Source organism: Oncorhynchus clarkii, chromosome 2 (assembly GCF_045791955.1).
Source record: "Oncorhynchus clarkii lewisi isolate Uvic-CL-2024 chromosome 2, UVic_Ocla_1.0, whole genome shotgun sequence".
Lineage (NCBI taxonomy): Eukaryota > Metazoa > Chordata > Actinopteri > Salmoniformes > Salmonidae > Oncorhynchus > Oncorhynchus clarkii.
In genome coordinates, this window is record NC_092148.1 from 50830659 (window position 1) to 50857507 (window position 26849).

A 26849-nucleotide genomic window follows, 5' to 3' on the forward strand; every position below is an offset into this window, starting at 1 on the left:
AGCACTGTGCAAGCGATAATATTGAAATGGAAGGAGTATCAGACCACTGCAAATCTACCAAGACCTGGCCGTCCCTCTAAACTTTCAGCTCATACAAGGAGAAGACTGATCAGAGATGCAGCCAAGAGGACCATGATCACTCTGGATGAACTGCAGAGATCTACAGCTGAGGTGGGAGACTCTGTCCATAGGACAACAATCAGTCGTATATTGCACAAATCTGGCCTTTATGGAAGAGTGGCAAGAAGAAAGCCATTTCTTAAAGATATCCATAAAAAGTGTCGTTTAAAGTTTGCCACAAGCCACCTGGGAGACACACCAAACATGTGGAAGAAGGTGCTCTGGTCAGATGAAACCAAAATTGAACTTTTTGGCAACAATGCAAAACGTTATGTTTGGCGTAAAAGCAACACAGCTGAACACACCATCCCCACTGTCAAACATGGTGGTGGCAGCATCATGGTTTGGGCCTGCTTTTCTTCAGCAGGGACAGGGAAGATGGTTAAAATTGATGGGAAGATGGATGGAGCCAAATACAGGACCATTCTGGAAGAAAACCTGATGGAGTCTGCAAAAGACCTGAGACTGGGACGGAGATTTGTCTTCCAACAAGACAATGATCCAAAACATAAAGCAAAATCTACAATGGAATGGTTCAAAAATAAACATATCCAGGTGTTAGAATGGCCAAGTCAAAGTCCAGACCTGAATCCAATCGAGAATCTGTGGAAAGAACTGAAAACTGCTGTTCACAAATGCTCTCCATCCAACCTCACTGAGCTCGAGCTGTTTTGCAAGGAGGAATGGGAAAAAATGTCAGTCTCTCGATGTGCAAAACTAATAGACATACCCCAAGCGACTTACAGCTGTAATCGCAGCAAAAGGTGGCGCTACAAAGTATTAACTTAAGGGGGCTGAATAATTTTGCACGCCCAATTTTTCAGTTTTTGATTTGTTAAAAAAGTTTGAAATATCCAATAAATGTCGTTCCACTTCATGATTGTGTCCCACTTGTTGTTGATTCTTCACAAAAAATACAGTTTTATATATTTATGTTTGAAGCCTGAAATGTGGCAAAAGGTCGCAAAGTTCAAGGTGGCCGAATACTTTCGCAAGGCACTGTACATATTCTCATTCACCCCTTTAGATTTGTGTGTATTAGGTAGTTGTTCTGTCAGGAGGAATGGGCCAAAATTCACCCAACTTATTGTGGGAAGCGTGTGGAAGGCTACCCAAAACATTTGACCCAAGTTAAACAATTTAAAGGCAATGCTACCAAATACTAATTGAGTGTATGTAAACTGCTGATCCACTGAGAATGTGATGAAAGAAATAAAAGCTGAAATAAATAATTCTCTCAACTCTTATTCTGACATTTCACATTCTTAAACTAAAGTGGTGATCCTAAATGACCTAAAACAGGGAATTTTTACTTGGATTAAATGTCAGGAATTGTGAAAAATTTAGTTTAAATGTATTTGGCTAAGGTGTATGTACACTTCCGACTTCAACTGTATGCTCGTCGTCCCCTTATGCCATAGTTTGTACATCCCAATTGTCAGTCGAAATCAGATTTGTTTAAGCAAGTCAGCCATATCAGCAATGTTGCCAGACCAGGTTCCACTGATTGCCAGGTGTAGCAGTGGTAAGGATTCACTCCATGGTGCTGAAAAGAAAGCTCTGTTGTTGGGACAGCTTTGTGTAGGCCCTAACAGTTTGTGGTCACCTTTATAGTACAATTAATGTATTGTTTCTTGAATTCTGTTGTGTAGTGACTTTGCTGCCATGCATCAAAAACAAATGAATTTGCCCCGCCAAGATGTACATGCTAAAATCGCCACTGATTATGGAGAACAAACATGCTTCTCTGATTTTAAGGAATCATGTCAGTTCTATTCATGGCATTTCTATCTGCAACGTTCCAAACGTTTTTGTACTGGACACGTCCAGGTGAACCCACTGAGCTAAAGTCTATACAAACCCCGCTCTGCCCATCGCTTGTCTGTCTGGGAAGCCTGTGGTAGGCGGGGTCGACCTAGTTCCGTGGCGAGGGTCTTCTCGTCTAAAGTGGATTTCCTGACATTATTGAATCACAGTCGGCCTAATTGTTAAGGTCTCTTTCAATGGATTAATTGAACACTTGTCTTGTGCCATTTACAATGCGGGAGCACGCAGACCCTTGCCTAAACCTAATTCAATCTGTCTATTCAGCCTGTGTAGTTTAGTTAAAATATTGTATGAGTAAATGTTCAATCATCCACTGATTTTGATTAATAAAATATTCATCATTATTACTGTAGCCTATATGAATTCGCTTCTACAATTAATTGCGCCTGCAAATTAAGTAGTTCATGTAGGATTGCATGCTTGCTCACCAGGCGATGATGTAATAGCAACGCTCAGGCAATGACGTTCAGTTCATTCTAAAATGTGGTGGGCTGGCATAGGCTACGTAACTACAGAGCATCTTGTGTGTCTGCATCAGATCGACCGGTTTTTGTACATTCGTCGACGGCTCATGCTAAAGCAGAAGGTGCCTTGAAATTGTGTCTCGCGCTGCTTCCTCTGTACACAGTTTCAGGAATGTGGCCACTGGCCAGATCCCGGTAAAAGAAGAGTCAGACTCCCAAATCACAGAGTTTCTAAACCCAGAGGCGCAACATCGACAGACTTGCGTGAACGCTTGCGAAGCAGACCAGGCTGGTGTTTGCGGTTAGAGAAGTCAATAAGAAAAGTGAAACATTATTCCCTAGTTGTTAATTTTCTCGAAATCGTAAAGCCACCACCTAGATTCGAGCCAATGTCTTAAGTATGTTAACATGTTATTACTCCAACCTCGTGAAAGTAACAAACTGACACGTTTTCATTTTCGTCAAAAACAACTTTATATCGAAGAAGTGCCATTCGTTTGACGGCCTGCATTTGCGCAATTCGCGCGACGTTTTCTGCGCATGTGCTTGATTGGCCAACGTCGCTATGACATCGCCTACAAGCGTGATCGGGAATTTCTATTGGAGAAGCAGTTTCTGCCTATCTTTATAGTGTACTGTCTTTGCCCAGACGGTCACGGCATCCATCAATCGTTTCTGTCAGTTTAACCAAGTTCCCTTTGTTTGCGGACGTGATGGACTCTAGCTAGCTGCGTTTAAAACCAGAACAGATGTGACTAATTGTTTGTTTCTTTCCGAGTGTTTTTATTTTTTTAGTTGGTTGGATGCTCAGTCAAGACAAGATGAACAAGAGAGAGGATGCATAGTCCCCGATATTTTTTTGTGGTCCACTTGTAAAATAACCAACCTGTTATCTGTTTATGTTGGCTTTTTGTTGCACTCGAGGACTGGAGTCCACAACCGTCGCTCTTTGAAAGTAATGATCTCACGATACAAACCGGTAAGTGTTTTGCATGTGTGGGTGCTACTGTTTGGTTGTTGAATGAGTTGGTCGAAACAATTATCTCGTGCGCACAATTGGCGAAATAAAAACTCCAGTGAAAAGGTATGTGTTTTTTATATTTCGCTCAACATTACTCACCATCGATTTTTTTGTTGTCTTTCAAATAAATTTATTATTCAGTTGTTTCCCACTGGGCATATATGTCAGCAGTTCAATGTCCAGTTATGATTTACATTTGGTTGAGTAGTGAACTAACGTGAAATCAACAAACAATGTCACCATGTCATTGGATTTAAATTGAAAGTTACGGAAAAAATACGTAATTCCCTTGCGGTGATGACTTTTTTTCCCCAAATCCAATCAGTTTTCCACATTACTTCAGTGTCATCACATATATTATTTTTGGTTGAAATTACGTCCAAATAATGTCGATTCATTGCGTTTTTTCCCAGTGGATTATTTATTGTTTTATCAGAAAGTAATGGAAAAACGTGACCATCTTTCTAAAAGTATGGGCCTATTGATGTCTCGGTAAATAAATTTAAGCCAGAGCCAGGCATCCCTTTTATACATTCAGCACCTGGTAGTCCTCTGGCAAAAGCAAATGCAAAAAATGACCCGAGGTCATTGTCTCAACTTCATTTTACTCTCTTCATCCTCCCACATTACATGTTACCTTAGAGACCTGTGCCAGGTCCTATAATCCAAGTGGTACAATAGCCTACACAGTTTATCACCGGGGCACAGCTATAGGGTATAAAATAATTCCTTGCTAATCCGTGGGAAGCAGGGGTGCTGCAGCACCCCCTTAAAAAAATCACAAAAGTAGTGCACTGGGCCTTTACAAGTCCTGTATTAGTAGCCATCTGTAGCTCAGGTAACAAAAAAAAATACATCTGGGCTGTCATGCCAAATAATGTTCCCCTGTGTCCTTGTGGGCAAAAAGTGTGACATAACTGTACCATAAAATATCATTCATTTATTTTCACAGATTGCCATGTGAGTGTACAAAAATAAACAATCAGACTAAAATACTGAATTATGGTGTGTGGTTGCTGTGTGGGTGGGAGGTTCTGCCTGTCACTTGTTCTCAACAGGCAGCCAGTCTTGCAAGGGGGACTTGAAGAGGGAGACTGCAAAGTCCAGGCACTGCTGCTCTCTTCTGAGTGTTTGCAGTGCTAGTGTTTTAGTTAGTCTGTGTATCTCACATTATGTGCCCAGTATGAAAAGAAAACCTTCTTAGCAGATAATGACAATAACAATAACAGTATATGAAATAAGGAAAAGTTTGGAGGGTGGTTGGTAATGTAGTACATCAGGTGGATCCACGTCTGGGTGTTGGGCAGAACCCCCTAGCTCCTGGAGAACAGGAGCAGAGTTAAAGGGAACAGGGGAGGAGACAGACGTAAACAAGCAAACACACAGGATACACTTTATTGTGAGAAAATGTGATGGATTAGTACAGTGTTATAAATGGGAGATATGTACTTTTGGAAGGTATAGCCTACCTCAAGCTGGACCTCCCCCGACTAAGAGCGCAGCGAATCAGACTGATCCGAACTCACTGGTTCTGGTGGATGGGATACCTCCTGGGGGCTTGGACAGTCGATGGTCCTAAAGTCATTTAGAGAGGTAAATTGAAGAGGTACATTTTTATAAGCTCAGCCTAACTGCCATTTTTTGCTTCCTCAAATGTCAACCAAAGCTTAACATACTTTGTCCGTTGGGCTTCACCGAAGTGTAGGGTGTCAGTGCTTTCAGTGGTCGACTGTCCAACTGGAGAAGATTGTTAGCTTCCATCGAGGTAGCCCTACGAAGAGAAATATCAGTGTTAGGGAAATTAAAACTAGCTTCAGGTTATTTTGTGTGCAAATGCAAAGTTATGAGATTAAAAAAAAAATATTCACCTTAACAGATGGTGACCCCAGCTAGAAGCAAAAGAGCAGCAAGGTTTCCCAGGTCTCGCCTTCCTTTCATCCTTCTTCCAAAACAAGTTATTCGGCCGGATGTCGTTGCACTTGGTCCCCTTCTTGATTCTGCTCCAGTAGCTGTCCTTCTGTTTCTCCTGCGCCTTGTCGATGTTCAGTCTCATCTTGATTAAATAACAGGAATAAATACAATGTATATTTCATATGACAAATACATTTCTTACATATCTCTTGGAGGGCCAGAAAATATATGAACAATCATTTTTACCTGGTCAAAACCGTGCCTGAAGTTGGTCGTCGAAGGCGTTCTGATCTGGTTCGACAACTTCCACCACATCAGGTGGTGTTTCAGTGGTCTGAAAGTACGTTATAGGGTCTGGTTGAGGGTCTGGTTGGTCCATTCACCAAACCTTGAGGAGGGGGTAAGAAAACGATATCTATTGACAATGTAGGATATTGAAATATGTCCGATTTTATGTACCATGGTGAAAAACAAAAACAAATAGTAAAAAAACAAATTTAACAAACCATTGGTGACAGAATATAACTTAACATCCGTACCTTGTTCCAGCGTTCATGACATCAGACACTCAAAGATGACCTCGGGAGAACCGTGGGTGTCATCATCGCCTTGGGAGGTGGCCTCGCCAGTCTCGTCCTTGATGGGTATCATACAAAACGAAAATCTATTTTTGTTTCCAAGCATCCATTTTAATGGGTTACAGAAGGGAATGTAGAGTTAAGCACGTACTCTTCATTTACTGACCTTAATGGGTATTGCCGCCACCCGCTTGGAAAAGTGATCAGTCGCCGTCAGACAGTCGCCGATGACATCCACCCCTGACATCTCTCTAACACTTTAGATGATGACTTTATTCTTACCCGTATCTGTGGCACACAGTATGCAGATTTTCACATTTGTAAGGATAGTGACACACACAATTCTACAATATGGAACTCTGCTGTGGTCAAATAAAGCAACCATTACAAAACAACTTATCAGGACAAAATTTGAATTATGACACTTTTTTTTAACTAGGCAAGTCAATTAAGAACAAATTCTTATTTTCAATGACGGCCTAGTGGGTTAACTGCCTTGTTCAGGGGCAGATGGACAGATTTGTACCATGTCAGCTTGGGGGTTTGAATTTGCAATCTTCCAGTTACTAGTCCAACGCTCTAACCGCTAGGCTACCCTGCCGCCCCAGTGTGACTCTTACCGATCATGTGTCATGGTGAAACAACTTTGATGGGCTTCAACTCCGGGCGCCACAGTCTTCAACCTCTCAAACTTCTGGCAGGCTAGACCGGGAACTGATCTTTAAGCAAAAAGTGACACATTTAAAAATTGTGTGCTCTCTGATATGACATTCATTGAAATCATAATCATTTCAGATATAACAGAATATGATTGAATAACAAAAGGTTATTTCACTTGCCCAGCTGTCCATCTCCTTGAAAATTCCCTGTCAGAAGAAGCGTAGGTTGATTTTGGCAACCATGCGCTTCACTCCGAAATGGCCAGCATGCATCTCGTCAGCACGGCATCCTCCTCCTTAGTAAAAATCACCCTCCTGTGTGGCTGGCCATCCTTCCCCCGTAGGTACATATGGTTGTCTAACAAGTTGGAAGATAAGAGTTGTTGAAATACTCAAGTCTAAATACATTTGCACTGCTGTCTTTCTCAGTTTCTTTCTCTCCCTCTCTCTCTGTCTGTCTTCCACTTTCTCCCCACCTCTCTCTCCCTCTCTCACTTTCATCCTTTCTTTCTCAGTGTCTGTTAATGGAAGACACCAAGTTAAGGGCATTTGTAATTATCATAATTGCTTACACCTAACCCTTTGATTGATCAGGTTTAGCTTATAGCTAGATACCGCAATATGGCAGACATAACTATATCAGTTGAGGCTGCTGAGGGGAAGATGGTTCATAATAATGGCTGGAATGGAGTTAATGAAATGGTATCAACTAAATGGAAACCACGTGTTTGATACCATTCCATTTACTCCATTCCAGACATTATGAGCCATCATCCCCTCAGCAGCCTCCGCTGAACTATATGTCTAGCTAGCAACTAGCTGACCAACTAGCTAGATGGAAAATGGTTGCTGAAAAATGGTTGTACATAGCTAAATCTGTCCAGTTATCTAATAGAAGTTAACTGCTTAACGTTACCCTGAATTGTGAATATCTCTGTTTCGCCTCTTGTCGAAATCAGTGGTGCCTTTATAGTACTGCGCCTGGTTGGAAAGATAAAAGGAAATCTGAGGGATGTCATTGAAGTGCAAGCTTTTATTTTTGTACATCTTTTTTTAAATGTATTTCAAATGTTTTTATTTCAACAATAATACACATCAAAAGCTACAATAGCAGCTACTGTAGCTGACTTGGCAGGCTGTGGTAAATAAAGTACAGTAGCTAGCAATGTGTAGTGGTCTGGGTGTAGCTGGTGCAGAGGAGTCAGGCACAGGACAGCAGAGATGAGTAACAAGTAAATTTACTCAAATATTCCAAATAACATGTCGTATTACCGAGCCCACAATAACGGACCAAACATACATAAAACAATCACGCACTAAAACCATGGGGAAAACAGAGGGTTAAATAATGAACATGTAATTGGGGAATTGAAACCAGGTGTGTAAAACAAAGACAAAACAAAATGAAAAGTGGATCGGTAATGGCCGGTGACGTCGACCGCCGAACGCCGCCCGAACAAGGAGAGGGACCGACTTCGGTAGAAGTCGTGACAGTTGCACGTATAGCGCAAAATTTTACGTGGAGTCATTATGTCATGTACCTACTGTTACGCACGCCTCTATGAAGAGGGAACGCAACACCCTGCTACAACTAAACTCTCTGTGAAGCGAAAGAGGTATGGACTGTAGGTGCGAGTAAGAATGACAACAGGCAGAATGTGGTACCGTTTTACAAGGACTTTATTCCTGTACACGGTAATATTGGGAAAAGGGGCTGGACGGAACCAAAGCAAAGAAAGTAAATCTCAAAGCCCCCCCCCTCTCCCATCTTACCTGCCTACCCACTACTTACCTAATTTAGCACCACCTGGTGCCCTAACCAAAATACAGGGAGTGGTCCACCCAGGTCTTACCTAGTGTGCCTAGACAATGAATATACTACGGGTATATGTATGCCCGCGGGCCTCTTGCCTAAGCACTCCCAAGGTGCCTTCCCCTTCCCCCCTGGGAACAAATGAAACAGAATATTACACAATTTTACAAACAAACTAAGAAACAGAGGACATCAACTAAGCTCTACCTGAGCAACAAACTCACAGAACATACCCACTCTCAGCAATGAACTCCCAGCATAATCAACCTCTAGCAAAAACTCTCTATCACAAACAATCGCTCAGCAATGACCTCAGCAAAATCTCTCTAGCAAAACCTCTCTCAGCAATCCCTACCTCCAAAATCTCTCTCAGTAATCCCTACCTCCAAAAATCTCTCTCTCCTGAACAGAACACTAGCTTTTATATAGCTTCAGAATGAATGTAATATTGGAGACAGCTGTGTCTTGACGAGGGGGCGGGGTCAGCTCTCCAATTAGCCTTGTAGTCGACCAATCAGCTGCTTGAGGGATTTCAGGAAGCCATTTCCTGAAATAAAACACATGCAAATACACAACCTACAACACATAAACTGGGGAACGTAACACCTACCTACGTTATATAGGTATGCATGTCAAATTTGACTAGAATTTGACTAAATTAAACTAGAGGTTAAACCAGACATCGGCCAATACTGATGTTGGCATTTTTAGCTAATGGCGGCCGATTCTGATATGTTCACCGATATATTGCGCATCCCTAATAATAATAATAATATGAGTAAAATAAAGAACAGAGTAGAAGCAGCAAATGATGAGTCCATGTGTGTGCAAATGCTCTGGCCAAACCCATCGGTTTTTGGACTAATCAGAATGTGTTCGCATTCAGTGAAGGGTCGGTGAGTGGGCGCGGCATAGTGTTTGGCCGGGCCATGTAGTCAACTCCAATTGAGTCATATATATATATTGAGTCTATATATCCTATATCTCGCTGGACTGTGCTCGGTGTCAAGATGGTTTGTTTGATGTGTCCTTCACATGTGTTATATGTTATTGCTTTCCAGGGAGAGAGAGACCTCTCTCTGTCACTAAATTATGTATGACCATCACTACATCATTCAGAGTACTACCGACACACACACTTTACATGCCTTTGCCTCTAATCTTCTCTGTCTTTCTCTCTCAAATTCAAGCTGCTTTATTGGCATGAAAAACATTGCGTCAATATTGTCAAAGCCAATACAAGCTGTCATCAAGGCAAGGGGTGGCTACTTTGAAGAATCTGAAACACTTTTTTTGTTTTTTTGGTTACTACATGATTCCATATGTGTTGTTTCATAGTTTTGATGTCTTCATTATTATTCTACAATGTAGAAAATAGTTTTAAAAAATAAAGAAAGCCCTTGAATGAGTAGGTATGTCCAAACCTTTGACTGGTGCTGTACATATTTGGCTGCAAGAGGAGACCTTGCTCCTTCGCACATTAGTATTTTTGGTTTTTCCTCTGGGTTTAATACATTTAAATTAGGAATAAATATAGTCATTTCTGTGAATAATGAATCTCTTGGTGAGATATATTTCTCACAGTGAAGGAGAAAGTGCATCTCTGTTTCTACCTCCCCTGTCGTGCAGTGACCACATACACGCTCCTCTTTGGGGAACCATGTCTTTTTATGTCTGCCAGTTTTTATTGCCAATCGGTGGTCACTCAGCCTGTACTTGGTAAGGATCTGTCTCTGCTTCGTATCTCTGACAGAGTAGAGATAATCAGCATGTTAGTATTCTCTGTTTAGGGGCAGATAGCAATTTAGTCGGTTTTGGGATTTTGTTTCATTTTTCCAACGTTGTAAATATGAGTCCTTTTGATTGCTTCATGATATTGTTTATGTGAATTCTTTATTTTGAAGCAGTGCTAGTGTCAGGTTGGATGGTTAGGTTCAACACCAGCTGACTGAGAGGGCTCGTTTCTGGGCTTAGCTCTTGGGTTTGAAGTGCTTTCAATTGGAAACTTGAATTTGGACATGAATTTAGGTTTAGCCTAAATTGTAATAATATTTCTTGTTTTTTCATTACCACTGGAAAGTGGTCAAATTCTGCACTACATGCATTATTAGTTTGTGCATTTCTATGGACTTTAGGGCTTCAATTGGATGTTTGTCCCACATTTTAAAGTCCCCTAACCTTCCTTCCGTAAAGAGCTATTGGTAGGATTACGTTGTCAAATATTTTGGTCCAAAATCTAATTGGGATGTTGATTTTGAATAATGTTGTTTTTATTGCGTACAATGCTCTGCTGGCAATCACTGCCATATTCAAGTTTCCCAATGTAGATACAGTTGAAGTCGGAAGTTTACATACACTTACGTTGGAGTCATTAAAACTTGTTTTTCAACCACTCCACAAATGTCTTGTTAACAAACTATAGTTTTGGCAAGTTGGTTAGGACATCTACTTTGTGCATTACACAAGTCAGTTTTCCAACAATTGTTTACAGACCAATTATTTCACTTCTAATTCACTGTATCACAATTCCAGTGGGTCAGAAGTTTACACTAAGTTTACACTAAGTTGACTGGGCCTTTAAACAGCTTGGAAAATGATGTCATGGCTTTAGACGCTTCTGATAGGCTAATTGACATCATTTGAGTCAATTGGAGGTGTACTTGTGGATGTATTTCAAGGCCTTAGCTTCAAACTCAGTGCGTCTTTGCTTGACATCATGGGAAAATCAAAAGAAATCAGCCAAGACCACAAGTCTGGTTCATCCTTGAGAGCAATTTCAAAACGCCTGAAGGTACCACGTTCAGCTGTACAAACAATAGTATGCAAGTATAAACACCATGGGACCACGCAGCCGTCATACTGCTCAGGAAGAAGACACGTTCTGTCTCCTAGAGATGAACATACTTTGGTCCGAAAAGTGCAAATCAATCCCAGAACAACAGCAAAGGGTCTACATATATATATATATATATATATATATATATATATATATATATATATATATATATATATACACACACACACACCTATTCTGAAAGGCCCCAGAGTCTGCAACACCACTAAGCAAGCGGCACCATGAAGACCAAGGAGCTCTCCAAACAGATCAGGGTTGGGTAATTAAAAAATATCCGAAACTTTGAACATCCCACGGAGCACCATTAAATCCATTGTTAAAATTTTTTTTTAAATATGGCATCATAACAAACCTGCCAAGAGAGGGCCGCCCACCAAAACTCACAGACCAGGCAAGGAGGGCATTAATCAGAGAGGCAACAAAGAGACCAAAGATAACCCTGAAGGAGCTGCAAAGCTCCACAGCGAAGATTGGAGTATCTGTCCATAGGACCACTTTAAGCCGTACACTCCACAGAGCTGGGCTTTACAGAAGAGTGGCCAGAAAAAAACTTTGTTTAAAGAAAAAAATAAGCAATCACGTTTGGTGTTCACCAAAAGGCATGTGGGAGACTCCCCAAACATATGGAAGAAGGTACTCTGGTCAGATGAGACTAAAATTGACCTTTTTGACCATCAAGGAAAACGCTATGTCTGGCGCAAATCCAACACCTCCCATCACCCAGAGAACACCACCCCCACAGTGAAGCATGGTGGTGGCAGCATCAAGCTGGGGGGGATGTTTTTTATCAGCAGGGAAACTGTTCAGAATTGAAGGAATAATGGATTGCGCTAAATACAGGGAAATTCTTGAGGGAAACCTGTTTCAGAGATTTGAGACTGGGACAGAGGTTCACCTTCCAGCAGGATAATGACCCTAAACATACTGCTAAAGCAACACTCAATTGGTTTAAGGGGAAACATGTAAATGTTTTGGAATGGCCTAGTCAAAGCCCAGACCTCAATCCAATTGAGAATCTGTGGTATGACTTAAAGATTGCTTTACACCAGCGGAACCCATCCAACTTGAAGGAGCTGGAGCAGTTTTGCCTTGAAGAATGAGTTCCCAGTGACTTGCAGCTGTAATTGCTGCAAAAAGTGTCTCTACAAAGTATTGACTTTGTGGGGGAGGTGAATAGTTATGCATGCTCAAGTTTTCTGTGTTTGTCTTGTTTGTTTCACAATAAATAAATAAAATTGCATTTTCAAAGTGGTAGGCATGTTATGTAAATGAAATGATACAAGGTTGTAAGGCAACAAAATAGGAAAAATGCCAAGGGGGGTGAATACTTTCGCAAGCCACTGTATATGGTCAGTAGTACAATGGCCAATTTGACATTTACTTATTACATTTTTTCCTTGAAGAAAAGTTTGGATTCTTGAATTGAAAATGCTACAGAAAACCTTTCCCATGTTGCTGTTTATGCAAATTCCCCTGTAATTATTGGGGTCTGATTTGTCTCCACTTTTGTGGTTAGGGGAGATGTGCCCCTGGTTCCAGACATCAGGAAAGCAGACAGAAGTTAGTACCATGTTGAACAATTTTAAGCGCAGCATTTTGCGACACAGGTGTGCTGTTTTTCAGCATTTAATTTCTGATGTTATCTAGACCACAAGCCTTTGGTTTTATAGATTTTAGATTTTAATTTAGTTCTTGTTTGGTTATTGGGTAATCTAATGGATTTTGGTTGTTTTTTTAATGACTTATAATTCAATTTCTTGCATGTATACTGTTTCAAAGTATTTATAGTGTAGCTCTGGGTTGTTTTGCTGCTTATGTTTTTTCATTTGACATTTGCCTTAGGTGTTTTGTAATTGTTTAAACATTCGTTATCAAACCATTTTTCAGACGTCTAGTTTTTTGTATTTTGCATTTCTTTGGTTTTCTCAAATTTGCTTTTGATGCTGCTTTTTGGAATATGCAATTGATGTTTCGAGTAGGTGAAGACCTGTATAGAGTTAATTTAATTTGAGTTCAATGTTTCAATGAATTTCTCTGCACTTTTTGGAGCGCATCTGTACGATTGGTTCATTTTGTAGAGTTTGTTGGGAAGTTTTTTTAATGAGTATTGGTGGTTAATTTCTTCAGAAACACGTTAATCTGACTGTGACCTGACAATGGTGGCTGTGGTCTAACAGTGAATGCACTAATGGAGGAAGGGTCCATGTGATGGCATAATCGACTACTCTTATCCCAAGAGCTGAGCAGTAAGTAAACCGACCTAAAGATTCCCATCTGATTCTACCATTAAGTGTAACCAATGTGAAATGGCTAGCTAGTTAGCAGTGGTGCGCGCTAATGGCGTTTCGATCGGTGGCGTCATTCGCTCTGAGACCTTGAAGTAGTGGTTCCCCTTGCTCTGCAAGGGCTGTGGCTTTTGTGTAGCGATGGGTAACGATGCTTCGTGGGTGACTGTTGTTGGTGTGTGCAGAGGGTCCCTGGTTCAAACCTGGGTAGGACTAAAGTTAAACTGTTACACAAGCATGTACAGGCCTAAGGTTCGATAGAGATGCACTAACTCCTTCCCGTTTTTGTTCAGTATTCGGTCAGGACTGTTTCTCATTATTTATAATGAGGGGAGGGGTTTCCAAATATATGCAGTGGTTACCTCCCGCAGCAGTGTAGTCAGGCTCAGAAACTGTTCATTGTAATCTCCACAAATAAGCACTCTGCCTGAAATTGAATGATTTCTGTATGGAGATTGTCAAAACATTTATCAACATAATATGATGAATCTGAAGGAGCATAAGCTGCACATATGTATACATCATTGTCACAATAGATTGTACTTTTGTTAAGTTTTAGCCAAGTGTGGTTAGTACCTTTCTTGAAATTACATTTAGTGCCAAGTCCTGCTTATGCCAAATGATGATTCCACCTGAGTCCCGGCCCCGTTTAACATTTCTATGTTTGATTGATGGTAGTAAACCTTCTCTATAGCCTTGAGGGACACTGAATATCAATGTCTCCACAACACTATGTTTCCAGTAGGATTATGATGTCCTGTCCCTTGCTGTTTTTAAAGCTTTATTTTGGTGTATTGCACTTGTGTTCCGCTAGCGGATCGTCTAGCCGTAACAGGTTTTAAGGAGAAGTGTATCTATATTTCCATGTCTAAAAATGGTATTTTCATCAACATTTCTAATGAGCATTTCTGTGAATTAATGTGGCTCTCTGCACAAGGAAGGGTACAAGGAGGGTACAAGGAGGTGTACAAGGAGGGGTTTCCAAATATATGTGGTGGTTACCTCCCGCAGCAGTGTAGTCAGGCTCAGAACCCGTTCATTGTAATCTCCACAAATAAGCACTCTGCCTGAAATTGAATGATTTCTGTATGGAGATTGTCAAAAAATGTATCATCATGATATGATGATTCTGAAGGAGCATAGGCTGCACATATGTATACATCATTGTCACAATAGATTGTACCTTTGTTAAGTTTTAGCCAAGTGTGGTTAGTACCTTTAAAAAAAAAAAAAAATTGTGCCTAGTCCTGCTTATGCCAAATTATGATTTCACTCTGCTGCTGGGGTGAAGTGTTGCATCCTTTAGGTCCTTAGCAAAGGTTCCGAAACTGTCCTGATCAAGGTGTACATTATGGTATACAGTGCCTTCGGAAAGTATTCAGACCCCTTGGCTTTTTCCACATTTTATTACGTTACGGCCATATTCTAAAATCGATTAAATAAAATCATTTTCCTCAGCAATCTACACATAATAACCCATACTGACAATGCCAAAACAGGTAGTGTCATATCCAAGCAGACTCAATACTGTAATCGCTGCCAACGGTGCTTCAACAAAGTACTGAGTAAAGTGTCTGAACACTCACAGTGGTTCTTCCTTTAAAGGTTGAGGCGAACTGCAGCGCAGTTTGTGGGGTGCCACAGAATTCTATGGCACGTTATTTAAGTGTCAGCCATTGTTGTCATAATGACGCAATTTACCACAATCTGCCACCATCTACCACAAACGGTCGCGGCATAAGCTCCAAACTTTTAAAGGAAGAACCACTGTATGTTAACAAAAATGTATAAACCTGTTTTTGCTTTGTCATTATGTGGTATTGTCCATTTTAGATTTAAGGCTGTAACTTAGAAACATGTAGAAAAAGTAAAGGGGTCTGAATACTTTCCAAAGGCATTGTAAGTGTTCGCATGTCAGAGTGGGATGGTGAGCCATTATGATGTTGAGCAGTGAGGCACAGTCCACAGTGATCGGCTTTATTTTGTCCATCAACTGTCCCGGGAAGTATTTTCTTGGTAGGAGGGTGGACACAACATATTGATTGTTGGGAACGCTCTGGCACTCTTCTCACTGCCCCAGATACATTTTCACATTTGGCACGAAGGTCATTTGTTGGGGATGTCAATCTTATTCAGAAGTTATACACCTGGTGTCAAGGGAGTAATCTTTCCTGGACCAAGAACCTCCCATGTGAATGGATAATTACTGCAGTTGTGGGTGGAGCAAACTGGGAGGCTGATAGGTTGACCTGGGCTGGAGCAGACTGTGCTGGAGCAGACTGTGCTGGAGCAGACTGGGAGTCTGGTAGGTTGATCTGAGCTGGCGCAGACTGGTAGGCTGACCTGGGCTGGAGCAGACTGAGAGGCTGGTAGGCTGACCTGGGCTGGAGCAGACTGGGAGCCTGGTAAGCTGACCTGGGCTCGAGCAGACTGTGCTGGAGCAGACTGGGAGGCTGATAGGCTGACCTAGGCTGGAGCAGACTGGTAGGCTGACCTGGGCTGGAGCAGACTGGGAGGCCGGTAGGTTGACCTCGGCTGGAGCAGATTGGGAGGCCGGTAGGTTGACCTGGTGCAGTGTCATCAGGCTGTGTGGTGGAGGCCATGCTGGTTATGCTGGTCTTAGGTTGTGCCTGTGTTGTACCAAGCTGGTGGACATGTTCTTTTGATGCAGAGAACATAATGACTAGCTGCTGATTGAGGGTATCAATGTACCTCTCTCTTTGTTGTAGCTCCTCTCTTGTTGTGCTCAGATGGTCTCTGAGGTCATCATTAGTCTGACTCAGTTTGTCCATTCTGCTTTCTAATTTAGCAAAAGATGCTCTGCTCTCCTCCCTGAACTGTTTCATCTCTTCTTTTAGTTTCTGGACAGTGTCCTCCACTTGAAACTTGTTCTCTCTATGACCTCTGCTTCAGCTAGGGAGAGGGTGTTGTGGAAACGTTGCATAGCAGGTGTTCTTGGTGTTGTAGGCATGTCCTTGGCTCTGTCTGCTGCAGGTGAGGTAGGTAGAAGGACACAGAGAGCTTCCTGCTGGGTCACAGAGGCTGTTGGGGTCTGCTTTTCTCCATCCTCCTTGACTTTTTCCTCAGCTTCTGAGATGAGTTCAGCTTCTACTTTTAGGGTAGCAAACACATTCAAGCCTCCAGGCTTTTGAGAATCATTGCCTTGCATCAATGCAGTTGTCCCTAGTGTCTTTAGAGAACTGTTTTACTTTGATATCCTTTGTCATTTGTCCTTTTGTCTTTCTGTTGTTAACTAGCTATGTTTTGTTAGCTAGCTTATTTTATGAGAGTCCCTAACAACTTGTAAACAATCCAGCTAGCTAAGATAACTGCACAATTTGATATAAAATATACTTTTACACAAGCTCATCTTCATCGCTTGCTGCTTGTTTTGTCTCCCATTCAGTTTTACAGTTTTCCGTTTGCTTTTTCCAATGTACTTCACTCTAAAACCATGTACATTTCGATATTTGTAAGAGTACATTTTTTTCAGCAGCTGCTGCTCAATTTGGATCTCTCTCTCTCTATTATCCACCAGATCTCAATATTTTAAGTGAGAGAATGACTCCCAGTTATAGAGAGCTCTCCCCTAGCTGCACAGGTAGGCTATTTACTTTTCTCTCGTGTTGTGTTGAACCACAGTAACCCAGAAAAATAACTGCTAAACCTAGCTTACTCTCTTCTGGAATTGGCAGGATACACCCATTGGAGTCAGATATTCTTCAAAAGGTCCTGATGAATGTTCAGATACCTCCTAGGTTCACAGAGGATACACTAAATACATAGCGGTGGACTACTGTGAACAGCTGAGACGGTTGTCTGTCAGTGAGTAGGTCTGTCTGTCTCTTTGGCCACATGGCCATTAGTCGTAACGCTTTAGTTCCGGTCCTGAAAGGCTGCCAATAGAGATTTGAAACCAATTACATACCTATGCACTACTGGAGCAGCTGAAAGGTAGGAAAGTCAGTCAGTCAGTGGTCTCTGTAGCCACTGGTCAGTGATTTTACTGAAGGTTTCAAGAACTTCCGACGTGAGTTCCATTCTGGAACGTTCCAACATGAGAGGATCAAAATGTTCCTCTGAGCCGATGTTAAAGCATCTGTTCTGCCCCTCCCCTTTTAATTCTGCCAGTTGACGTTTTAAACTCTCCCTGGGGAATAATCCCACAATGGACGGTGGTAATCTCAAATTGAGGACACGGCAGTTTAACACAGCTAAAGCTGGCCACACACGTGAATACAGAGGAGCAATTAAAAAAAAAAAATAAACACAAGTAGGTTGGAGATTGTTGATTGTTGCACATCAGACCTAGGTTTAAATGCTCTTGAAAAAATCTTTCAAATACTTTATCAGTGCTTGATTGAGCTTGCCTGTTGCTACGTAACGAATAGAAAAGTCAGAAAAGTGCAAAACCCTGGCCACGTGACACTCCAGAGAGACGAAAGAAAACACTCAAATTCAACATGTCTGTTGCACATGTCAATATAATGTATATAGAAAAGCTAGAAAATATCTACATTTAGTGTATATGTATTTAAAAGTTCTTCCTAGAGATGTTTGTGGAAGCTACTGGATATCTCCCTCATGCCAACTTCTTCGTTCCCACGTGGGGAGGTATTTTGGTGCAGGATAGGAAGTGAGGGTACAGAGTTACAGATGTTGCATTCCCCCGGGGCCACGTTCAGTTCCAAAATGTTCTAGAACGTTGCAGATAGAAATTCCATGAATAGAGCTGACGTGATTCCTTCTACGTCAGAAAGGCACGTTTTGTTCTACATAGCATATTTCTATCTCCATGTTCCAAAAAGTTGCATCCTGCTGAACACGGCGTGGGTGTCGAGGGAGGTATCAGGTATCGTGTCTCGACGACCAGCCGTGCATCTTCATTCTGTTCCCCTCCCTCCCTGCACCTCCCTCTAGCATCAGAGGTGCGTTCAGTAGAGCGCGCTGTTTTTGATCATTCAGCTAGAAATATGCTATGTGGAACCAACATGCCTCTCTGACATGTAGAATGAGGAATCACGTCGGCTCTATTCATGGTATTTCTATTTGGAACATTTTGCAACTGAACGTGGCCCAGTTGTCACCTCTCACCCCTGACAGCTGAGCTGGGCATCGCCCAGATGACTGTATTTGATCTACACATCAATTATAAAAAAAGTGTGAATTTACTCTGTGCATTCTGTACCTTGGGTTGATGACCTGCGTGAATGAGCAGAATGTCATTGGGATCCATAGAGTATAATCCTGACAATAAAACAGCATAAGTAGTAGTCTTTTTTTTAGGATGCCATTCATATTTTATGTTCCTGTGTTTTAGACAGTTGTCACGTCTACTCCCGCTCCCCCTCTCTGGCGCTCGTTTGTCGCCAGTTTGGTTCATTATTACGCACACCTGCCGCCATCGTTACGCGCACCTGCGCTTCATCACCTTCCTGATTACCTCCCCTACAGTATATCTGTCGGTTCTTTCCCCAGGCGATATTGATTCTGTTCCTGTGTTATATGTCTGTACGCTACTCGTGTTTCTTGTTTTGTTCCATGTTTCATTTATTATTAAATTCACTCCCGACTCCTAGCGTACTCGTTACAGCAGTATATACAGTGCCAGTCAAAAGTTTGGACACCTACTCATTCCAGGGTTTTTCTTTATTTTTACTATTTTCTACATTGTAGAATAATAGCGACGACGTCAAAACTATGAAACAACACATATGGAATAATGTAGTAAGCAAAAAAGTGTTCAACAAATCAAAATATATTTTAGATTCTTCAAAGTAGCCACACTTTGCCTTGATGACAGCTTTGCACACTCTTGGCATTCTCTCAACCAGCTTCATGAGGAATACTTTTCCAACAGTCTTGTTGGCTTCTTTTCCTTCACTCTGAGGTCCAACTCATCCCAAACCATCTCAATTGGGTTGAGGTCGGGGGATTGTGGAGGCCAGGTCATCTGATACAGCACTCTATCACTCTCCTTCTTGGTCAAATAGCCCTTACACAGCCTGGAGGTGTGTTGATCATTGTCATGTTGAAAGACAAATGATAGTCCCACTAAGCGCAAACCAGATGGAATGGCGTATCACGGCAGAATGCTGTGGTAGCCATGCTAGTTAAGTATGCCTTGAATTCTAAATAAATAATTGAGTGTCACCAGCAAAGCACCATCACACCTCCTCCTCCGTGCTTCACGGTGGAAACCACAAATGTGTAGATCATCTGTTCACCTACTCTGCGTCTCACAAAGACACGGCGGTTGGAACCAAAAATCTCCAATTAACTTTTAACAAGGCAAAGTTGTCATCAAGGCAAAGGGTGGCTACTTTGAAGAATCTCAAATATAAAATATATTTTAATTTGTATAACACTTTTTTGGTTGCTACATAATTCCTGGAAATAATTGGGTTTGGGATTTTGCATGCTTCCAGATGCCTCTCACGTAGCCTAACTCTCCTCTGGGATGTCAGCATTGGTACCTGTCTGTCTGTCTGTCTGTGTCTCTGTCTCTGTCTCTGTCTATTTCATTCATGTTCACCCCTCCTCTTCTTTGATTACCCCCTCTCTCTTTCCTCTGTCTTGTTCACCCCTCACCTTTCTCTCTCTCTCTCTCTCTCGCTCTCTCTCCTTCCCATTATCTCTTGCTCTCTCTCACTCCCTTTCTCCGTGCCACCTCTAGCATGTCGTCTCTTCTGTACGAACAAACTGTCTCACATTCACCCTCAGTTGTCGTCTTACAAGGTCGACTCTGAAATCTCATTTACAGAGATAGGAATAGCAGGTGCACCGCAGGAGGACTCCGCTCTCGTGCGTGCGTGCGTGTGTGTGTGTGTGTGTGAGGCGCCGGTGTGTGTTTTGTGTCTTTGTGGTGTGTGTTCCAGAGGAGCTGTGCAGCGTTTTGCACGTGAGAGCGAACAGACAAAGCTGGCCTGGCAATCAGACGTGGGTATCAAGGATGTGTTTTGGAGACCGCAGGGGAACAGGATGCAGGAATTTGTTACCAGCGAGCTTTCCGCTGGCAATGCTGCTTCTCAGGAACGCGAAGAGTGCAGCTTTTTCCCTTTAACTGGACTGTAATTACCCTCCTCCTCTCTCTCCTTTCTTCTCCCTCTCTCTTCTTTTTCTCTGGATCTGGTATTGGGAGCCAGGATGTGAAAGAGAGGAACTACGAGAGCGGAGGTCACGTTCAAACTCATCGAGACCTGCCGCTGGAAATACATCAGTGTCCTACAAAAGAAACAACATGCTCTGAGAGATTCTCTCTCCTTTTTTCTTGTTGTCCTCCTCCTCCTCTTTTTCCCCTTTTTTCCTCCTCCTTTCCTGTGGTGAGTTTCCCCCCCGTAGAGCCCCGGTTCCAACATGTCCTTGGCGTTCTGTGGGAACGAGAACAACTCGTTGGCGTACAACGTGGACAGCGGCGTCCTCAACAACGGCTGCTTCCTGGACGCGCTCAACGTGGTGCCGCACATCTTCCTGCTCTTCATCACCTTCCCCATCCTCTTCATCGGTGAGTGTTACCACGAGGTGAGAGCCACACGGCCTCACAACCACAAGAGCGGGAAAATATGTTGACGGACGGACGCACGCACACGCGCGCTCAAGCATAACTGTCCTATGGTAGCTCATTACTGAGCCATTCACTCCGTTACTGGGTGCTTTATGTTGCAATGAAATGATCTGTAATCGCTGGTAATCAGTGATGGTGTCAGCATATGCTAGAGGGAGTGTACCGAGCTGTAGTTATTTTGTTTTGTTTAACTAACTATGCATTAATTCATTTTGCATAGGAATATATAGTCCACAGTACAGTTTATAATAAATGCCATTTAGCAGAAGCTTTTTATCCAAAGTGACCAACAGTCATGTGTGCATACATTTGCCGTATTGGTGGCCCCGGGATTTGAACCTATAATCCTGGCTTTGCAAGCGCCATCATCAACTAACAGTGTGTCCCCTATGATCAAACCATTAACATTCTAATGGGAACATGACCCTAGGTGAAGCATGGTGGGGGTGGGAGGCTGGTTGGGACATATTCCAAGAAACCCCTCGTTGTGGGAAGCATTTTTATTTTTGACAAACAAATGTGACCTTTCTGCTGGAATTTAGACCTCGCGAGCAGGAGCTGGAACCAGAATCTACTGTAGGGTCGGGTTGCACAACCCTGCTCGCCTGCCAGTCTGTTCCACCTGGCTACCCCCTCCAATTCCACTGGTATCATCATCACCGTGTGACCGGCTGGCCACCTCTGCGTCATCAATGTGTGACAAGTTCACTGTGTCCCCGTCCCCGTTTTGTAATGTGCTGTGACTTTCTTCAGCTGTTATCATTCCTAGACCCATTTTGTGTCCCTGTGACTGCTGGTGAAGTGACTCTTACGTGCTTGGCCATGTGTCATCAGTGTGTGACTGACCAAGTCTCTACGTCCCTGCGACACTGTTAGAGAGAGGCTACATTACATCTGAAATTCAACCCTATTCCCTTTACAGTGGCTCTGGGAAAAAATATGTGCATTCTAAAGATAATAGGGTGCCATGCCAGATTTACCCCGACACTACTAAGGACTGGGATAAACCCATTAGCTAGAAGGAAGATAAAAGATGGAGCGAGTACAAATCGAGAGAGAGAGAAAGATGGGTATAAATAGGAGGGGGAGCTGAGAAAAAGCTTGAACGATTCATTAATTTTTTCCTTTATTTAACTAGGCAAGTCAGTTAAGAACCAATTCTTATTTTCAATGACGGCCTAGGAACACTGGGTTACCTGCCTGTTCAGGGGCAGAACGACAGATTTGTACCTTGTCAGCTCAGGGATTTGAACTTGCAACCTTTCGGTTACTAGTCCAACGCTCTAACCACTAGGCTACCCCGCCGCCCCAAAGTGATTAATGAGAGATACTCAAGGAAACATGTCGCTGGTTTCGGAGGATTCGAGCGTTGTTAAGGACAACCAACCCAATCAATGAAACAAACGAAAACCAAGTTGGCCAAGCGGTATCAAACCAACTCCAAGCAAGAGGGCGCGCGTGGAGAAGGGGTAGAGATTTATGGAAATCCATCAAAACCATCAGGTTTTTGAAATCCATCAATGAAACGCTTGCCAAACTTGATATATTGGTTATACTACAAGAAGACATCAATGCATTATGTGCCAGTCTGGAATTCAGCCAACGTCAGATTGATGACGTAAGGAAAGAAAACACGGCACTGAAAGGTACTGTAGACTCTATTCCTGGCAAGGTGGAGGTGGTGCAAAGGGAGAACAAACAACTTCAAGTAAACCTTGCTTGATGTACAACGTCGATCAATGCGGGACAATCTAATCTTTTCAGGGATACCGGAGAATGACAACAGCGGAGGCTGTGAGGACACTGCCCGAGACTTTACGTCAACTCAACTGAAACTGCCCACTGATGTCGTGCACAATGTCTCTTTCTCCAGAGTCCATAGAATGGGCAAGACCTCTGGGAATAGGCCACAGGCTATTATTGCATGTTTTGAACATTTTAAGCAAAAGTAAATGGCGAGATTTTGGAATGAGTGATCACTTCCCCACGGAGACAAATGAAAGGAGAAAATAAACTATATCCCATCACGAAGGAAAAGCGTTGCCCGAATCAACGAGTCTCCACGGTGACGGATAAACTTTATATCAACGGACAACTGTATCAGGACTCTAGAGTAACTCCATGGCTATTTTAATCCAATGTTCAAATCTGTAAGAAATACATGCTCTACTGATCTTCACTTGACAATGAAAGGGTTGCATATAGCTCAGGTTAATGTAAGTAGCCTTCCTAACAAAAAACTTCAGGTTTTTAACATGGTCAACATATATAATATTCATATTTTAGCTTTGACCGAAACACATTTTGATGCATCTGTAAATGATGGGCAAATGAACATTCATGGATATAGTCTACTGAGAAGAGACAGGAATAGGAATGGTGCGGGTGTAGCACTGTACATTCAGAATCATATACAGTGCCTTGCGAAAGTATTCGGCCCCCTTGAACTTTGCGACCTTTTGCCACATTTCAGGCTTCAAACATAAAGATATAAAACTGTATTTTTTTGTGAAGAATCAACAACAAGTGGGACACAATCATGAAGTGGAACGACATTTATTGGATATTTCAAACTTTTTTAACAAATCAAAAACTGAAAAATTGGGCGTGCAAAATTATTCAGCCCCTTTATTTTCAGTGCAGCAAACTCTCTCCAGAAGTTCAGTGAGGATCTCTGAATGATCCAATGTTGACCTAAATGACTAATGATGATAAATACAATCCACCTGTGTGTAATCAAGTCTCCGTATAAATGCACCTGCACTGTGATAGTCTCAGAGGTCCGTTAAAAGCGCAGAGAGCATCATGAAGAACAAGGAACACACCAGGCAGGTCCGAGATACTGTTGTGAAGAAGTTTAAAGCCGGATTTGGATACAAAAAGATTTCCCAAGCTTTAAACATCCCAAGGAGCACTGTGCAAGCGATAATATTGAAATGGAAGGAGTATCAGACCACCGCAAATCTACCAAGACCTGGCCGTCCCTCTAAACTTTCAGCTCATACAAGGAGAAGACTGATCAGAGACGCAGCCAAGAGGCCCATGATCACTCTGGATGAACTGCAGAGATCTACAGCTGAGGTGGGAGACTCTGTCCATAGGACAACAATCAGTCGTATATTGCACAAATCTGGCCTTTATGGAAGAGTGACAAGAAGAAAGCCATTTCTTAAAGATATCCATAAAGTGTTGTTTAAAGTTTGCCACAAGCCACCTGGGAGACACACCAAACATGTGGAAGAAGGTGCTCTGGTCAGATGAAACCAAAATTGAACTTTTTGGCAACAATGCAAAACGTTATGTTTGGCGTAAAAGCAACACAGCTGACCACACCATCCCCACTGTCAAACATGGTGGTGGCAGCATCATGGTTTGGGCCTGATTTTCTTCAGCAGGGACAGGGAAGATGGTTAAAATTGATGGGAAGATGGATGGAGCCAAATACAGGACCATTCTGGAAGAAAACCTGATGGAGTCTGCAAAAGACCTGAGACTGGGACGGAGATTTGTCTTCCAACAAGACAATGATCCAAAACATAAAGCAAAATCTACAATGGAATGGTTCAAAAATAAACATATCCAGGTGTTAGAATGGCCAAGTCAAAGTCCAGACCTGAATCCAATCGAGAATCTGTGGAAAGAACTGAAAACTGCTGTTCACAAATGCTCTCCATCCAACCTCACTGAGCTCGAGCTGTTTTGCAAGGAGGAATGGGAAAAAAATTCAGTCTCTCGATGTGCAAAACTGATAGAGACATACCCCAAGTGACTTACAGCTGTAATCGCAGCAAAAGGTGGCGCTACAAAGTATTAACTTAAGGGGGCTGAATAATTTTGCACGCCCAATTTTTCAGTTTTTGATTTGTTAAAAAAGTTTGAAATATCCAATAAATGTTGTTCCACTTCATGATTGTGTCCCACTTGTTGTTGATTCTTCACAAAAAAATACAGTTTTATATCTTTATGTTTGAAGCCTGAAATGTGGCAAAAGGTCGCAAAGTTCAAGGGGGCCGAATACTTTCGCAAGGCACTGTATTTAGTTGGTCACTGGAAAAGGGGACATTTGCAAATGTATGGAAGCATGCTAAACTGTGTCTAATCCAAGACCGCAAAGAACCCATTACTCCTGCCAATAGTCGACCAATCAGTTTACTCCCTTCCCTCAGTAAGATATTGGAGGGTATTATGAGTAGACAAATATGGGAGTGTATGGAAAATAATGATCTTATCACAGCCAATCAGCATGCTTATCGCAAAAAGCATTCCACTACCACTGCATTGGTTGACATGACTGACCAGTGGCTCAATGCTATTGATAGTAGTTGTGGGTGTACTATTTTTAGATTTCAGCGCAGCATTTGATTTAGTGTATCATTAAATCTTTTTTTGAAGGAGGCAGCATTGAATTGGATACAGTCATATCTAACTGACAGGAAACAGTGTACCTATATCAATGGGTCGTTTTCTTCCCTTCATGCGTTAAACTGTGGAATACCGCAGAGCAGCTGCCTTGGGCCACTTCTTTACTTAATATATACCAACGGCTTTCATTAGCCCTCATCTGAAACTCAAGCTACTATATTTGCGGATGATACTACAGTTTTATACAGCAAGACAATCGTTTCAATAGGTACAGTATGCTCTACAAGTAGATCTGGGAAATATCAAGGAGTGGATTTGTCTGAACCAACTTGTTTCGAACACCAAGAAAACCAAGGTTATGTTGGTCTGTTCCACCAGGAAAAGGCCAACACAGCATGGGATACAATTAAGTATGGGGGGAGTACAAATTGAGGAAGTGGCAGAAACCACACTACTAGAAGTGCTGCTAGACACCTGCTTATCATGGTCGTCTCAAATAAATCATCTATGTAAATGGCATGGCATGATCGGAAGGATAGCTAAATATTTACCAGGGAAGATTCTTAAGCAAACAACCCAAACATGAATTGAGAGTCAGGTGAACTACTGTTCGGTGGTCTGGGGAAATGCATCAGCATGTTAAATTAGGAGGCTGCAGATTGCACAGAACAAAGCAGCAGGGATTGTTTTAAGGTGGAGATATGGTTATTCTGTTTTAGGTATGCTCAACAAGATAATTGAAAAAAAACATGCTTATTTTATATCACAATATACTGTACACCATTTAGAATGGCCAAACTCTATTCACAGCAGTATTCAGTTGGTAAGAGACAGACATTCAGTGAATACTAGGAATAGATTGTCCACCATGTGTTATCCAGACAGAAAAGAGAAATAGGCAAAATAACATTTAGACTTAGAGCAATAAAGAAATTGAATAATTTATCTGAGCTAACCAGAAATATTTCAATATATCAATTCAAACAGTACTTTAGAACCATTTAAATATAATACATTGGAAGTTTGTGCAGGACTATGGCAGATGAAGGAACCAATCTATAATTTCAGACTGTTAAGAGTATTTATCTGGCCAGTATGTCTGTGTATTAAGTAACTGTTTGTTACAGTGTTATTATGTGAAAATGGGATCGTATTAGAAATTGTATTTGAATGTTTAAGGACTCTTGGAAGATTAGCTCCAAAGGACGACTAAAAGAGAAAATCCTCTTCCTCTCTCTCCCTCTCACTCATTCATCCTCCCTGTCATCTTGAGCCTGTGGGAGAATCTCAATTGCATTTCCTTGATCCCTTTGCACCCTCTCACCTCCTCAAAACCAATTGGATGAGAAGGTCAGAGGGAAGGTGCCTAGTGACCCTGAGAGATGAATCTC

At 42.0% G+C, this 26849-nt stretch overlaps 1 protein-coding gene across 2 annotated transcripts in view; it reads left to right on the forward strand.

Moving 5' to 3' along the window:
• Window positions 1-3121: 3121 nt before the first annotated feature.
• The window catches only part of LOC139369398 (ATP-binding cassette sub-family C member 8-like), a 142514-nt gene continuing 118786 nt past the window's right edge, over window positions 3122-26849 (forward strand). For both annotated transcript variants that reach the window (XM_071108684.1, XM_071108678.1), the window contains exons 1-2: window positions 3122-3390; window positions 20874-21036. In XM_071108684.1, coding sequence (XP_070964785.1) covers window positions 3370-3390; window positions 20874-21036 — 184 coding nt within the window. In that variant the 5' untranslated portion in view covers window positions 3122-3369. The remainder of the gene's footprint in view (window positions 3391-20873; window positions 21037-26849) is intronic.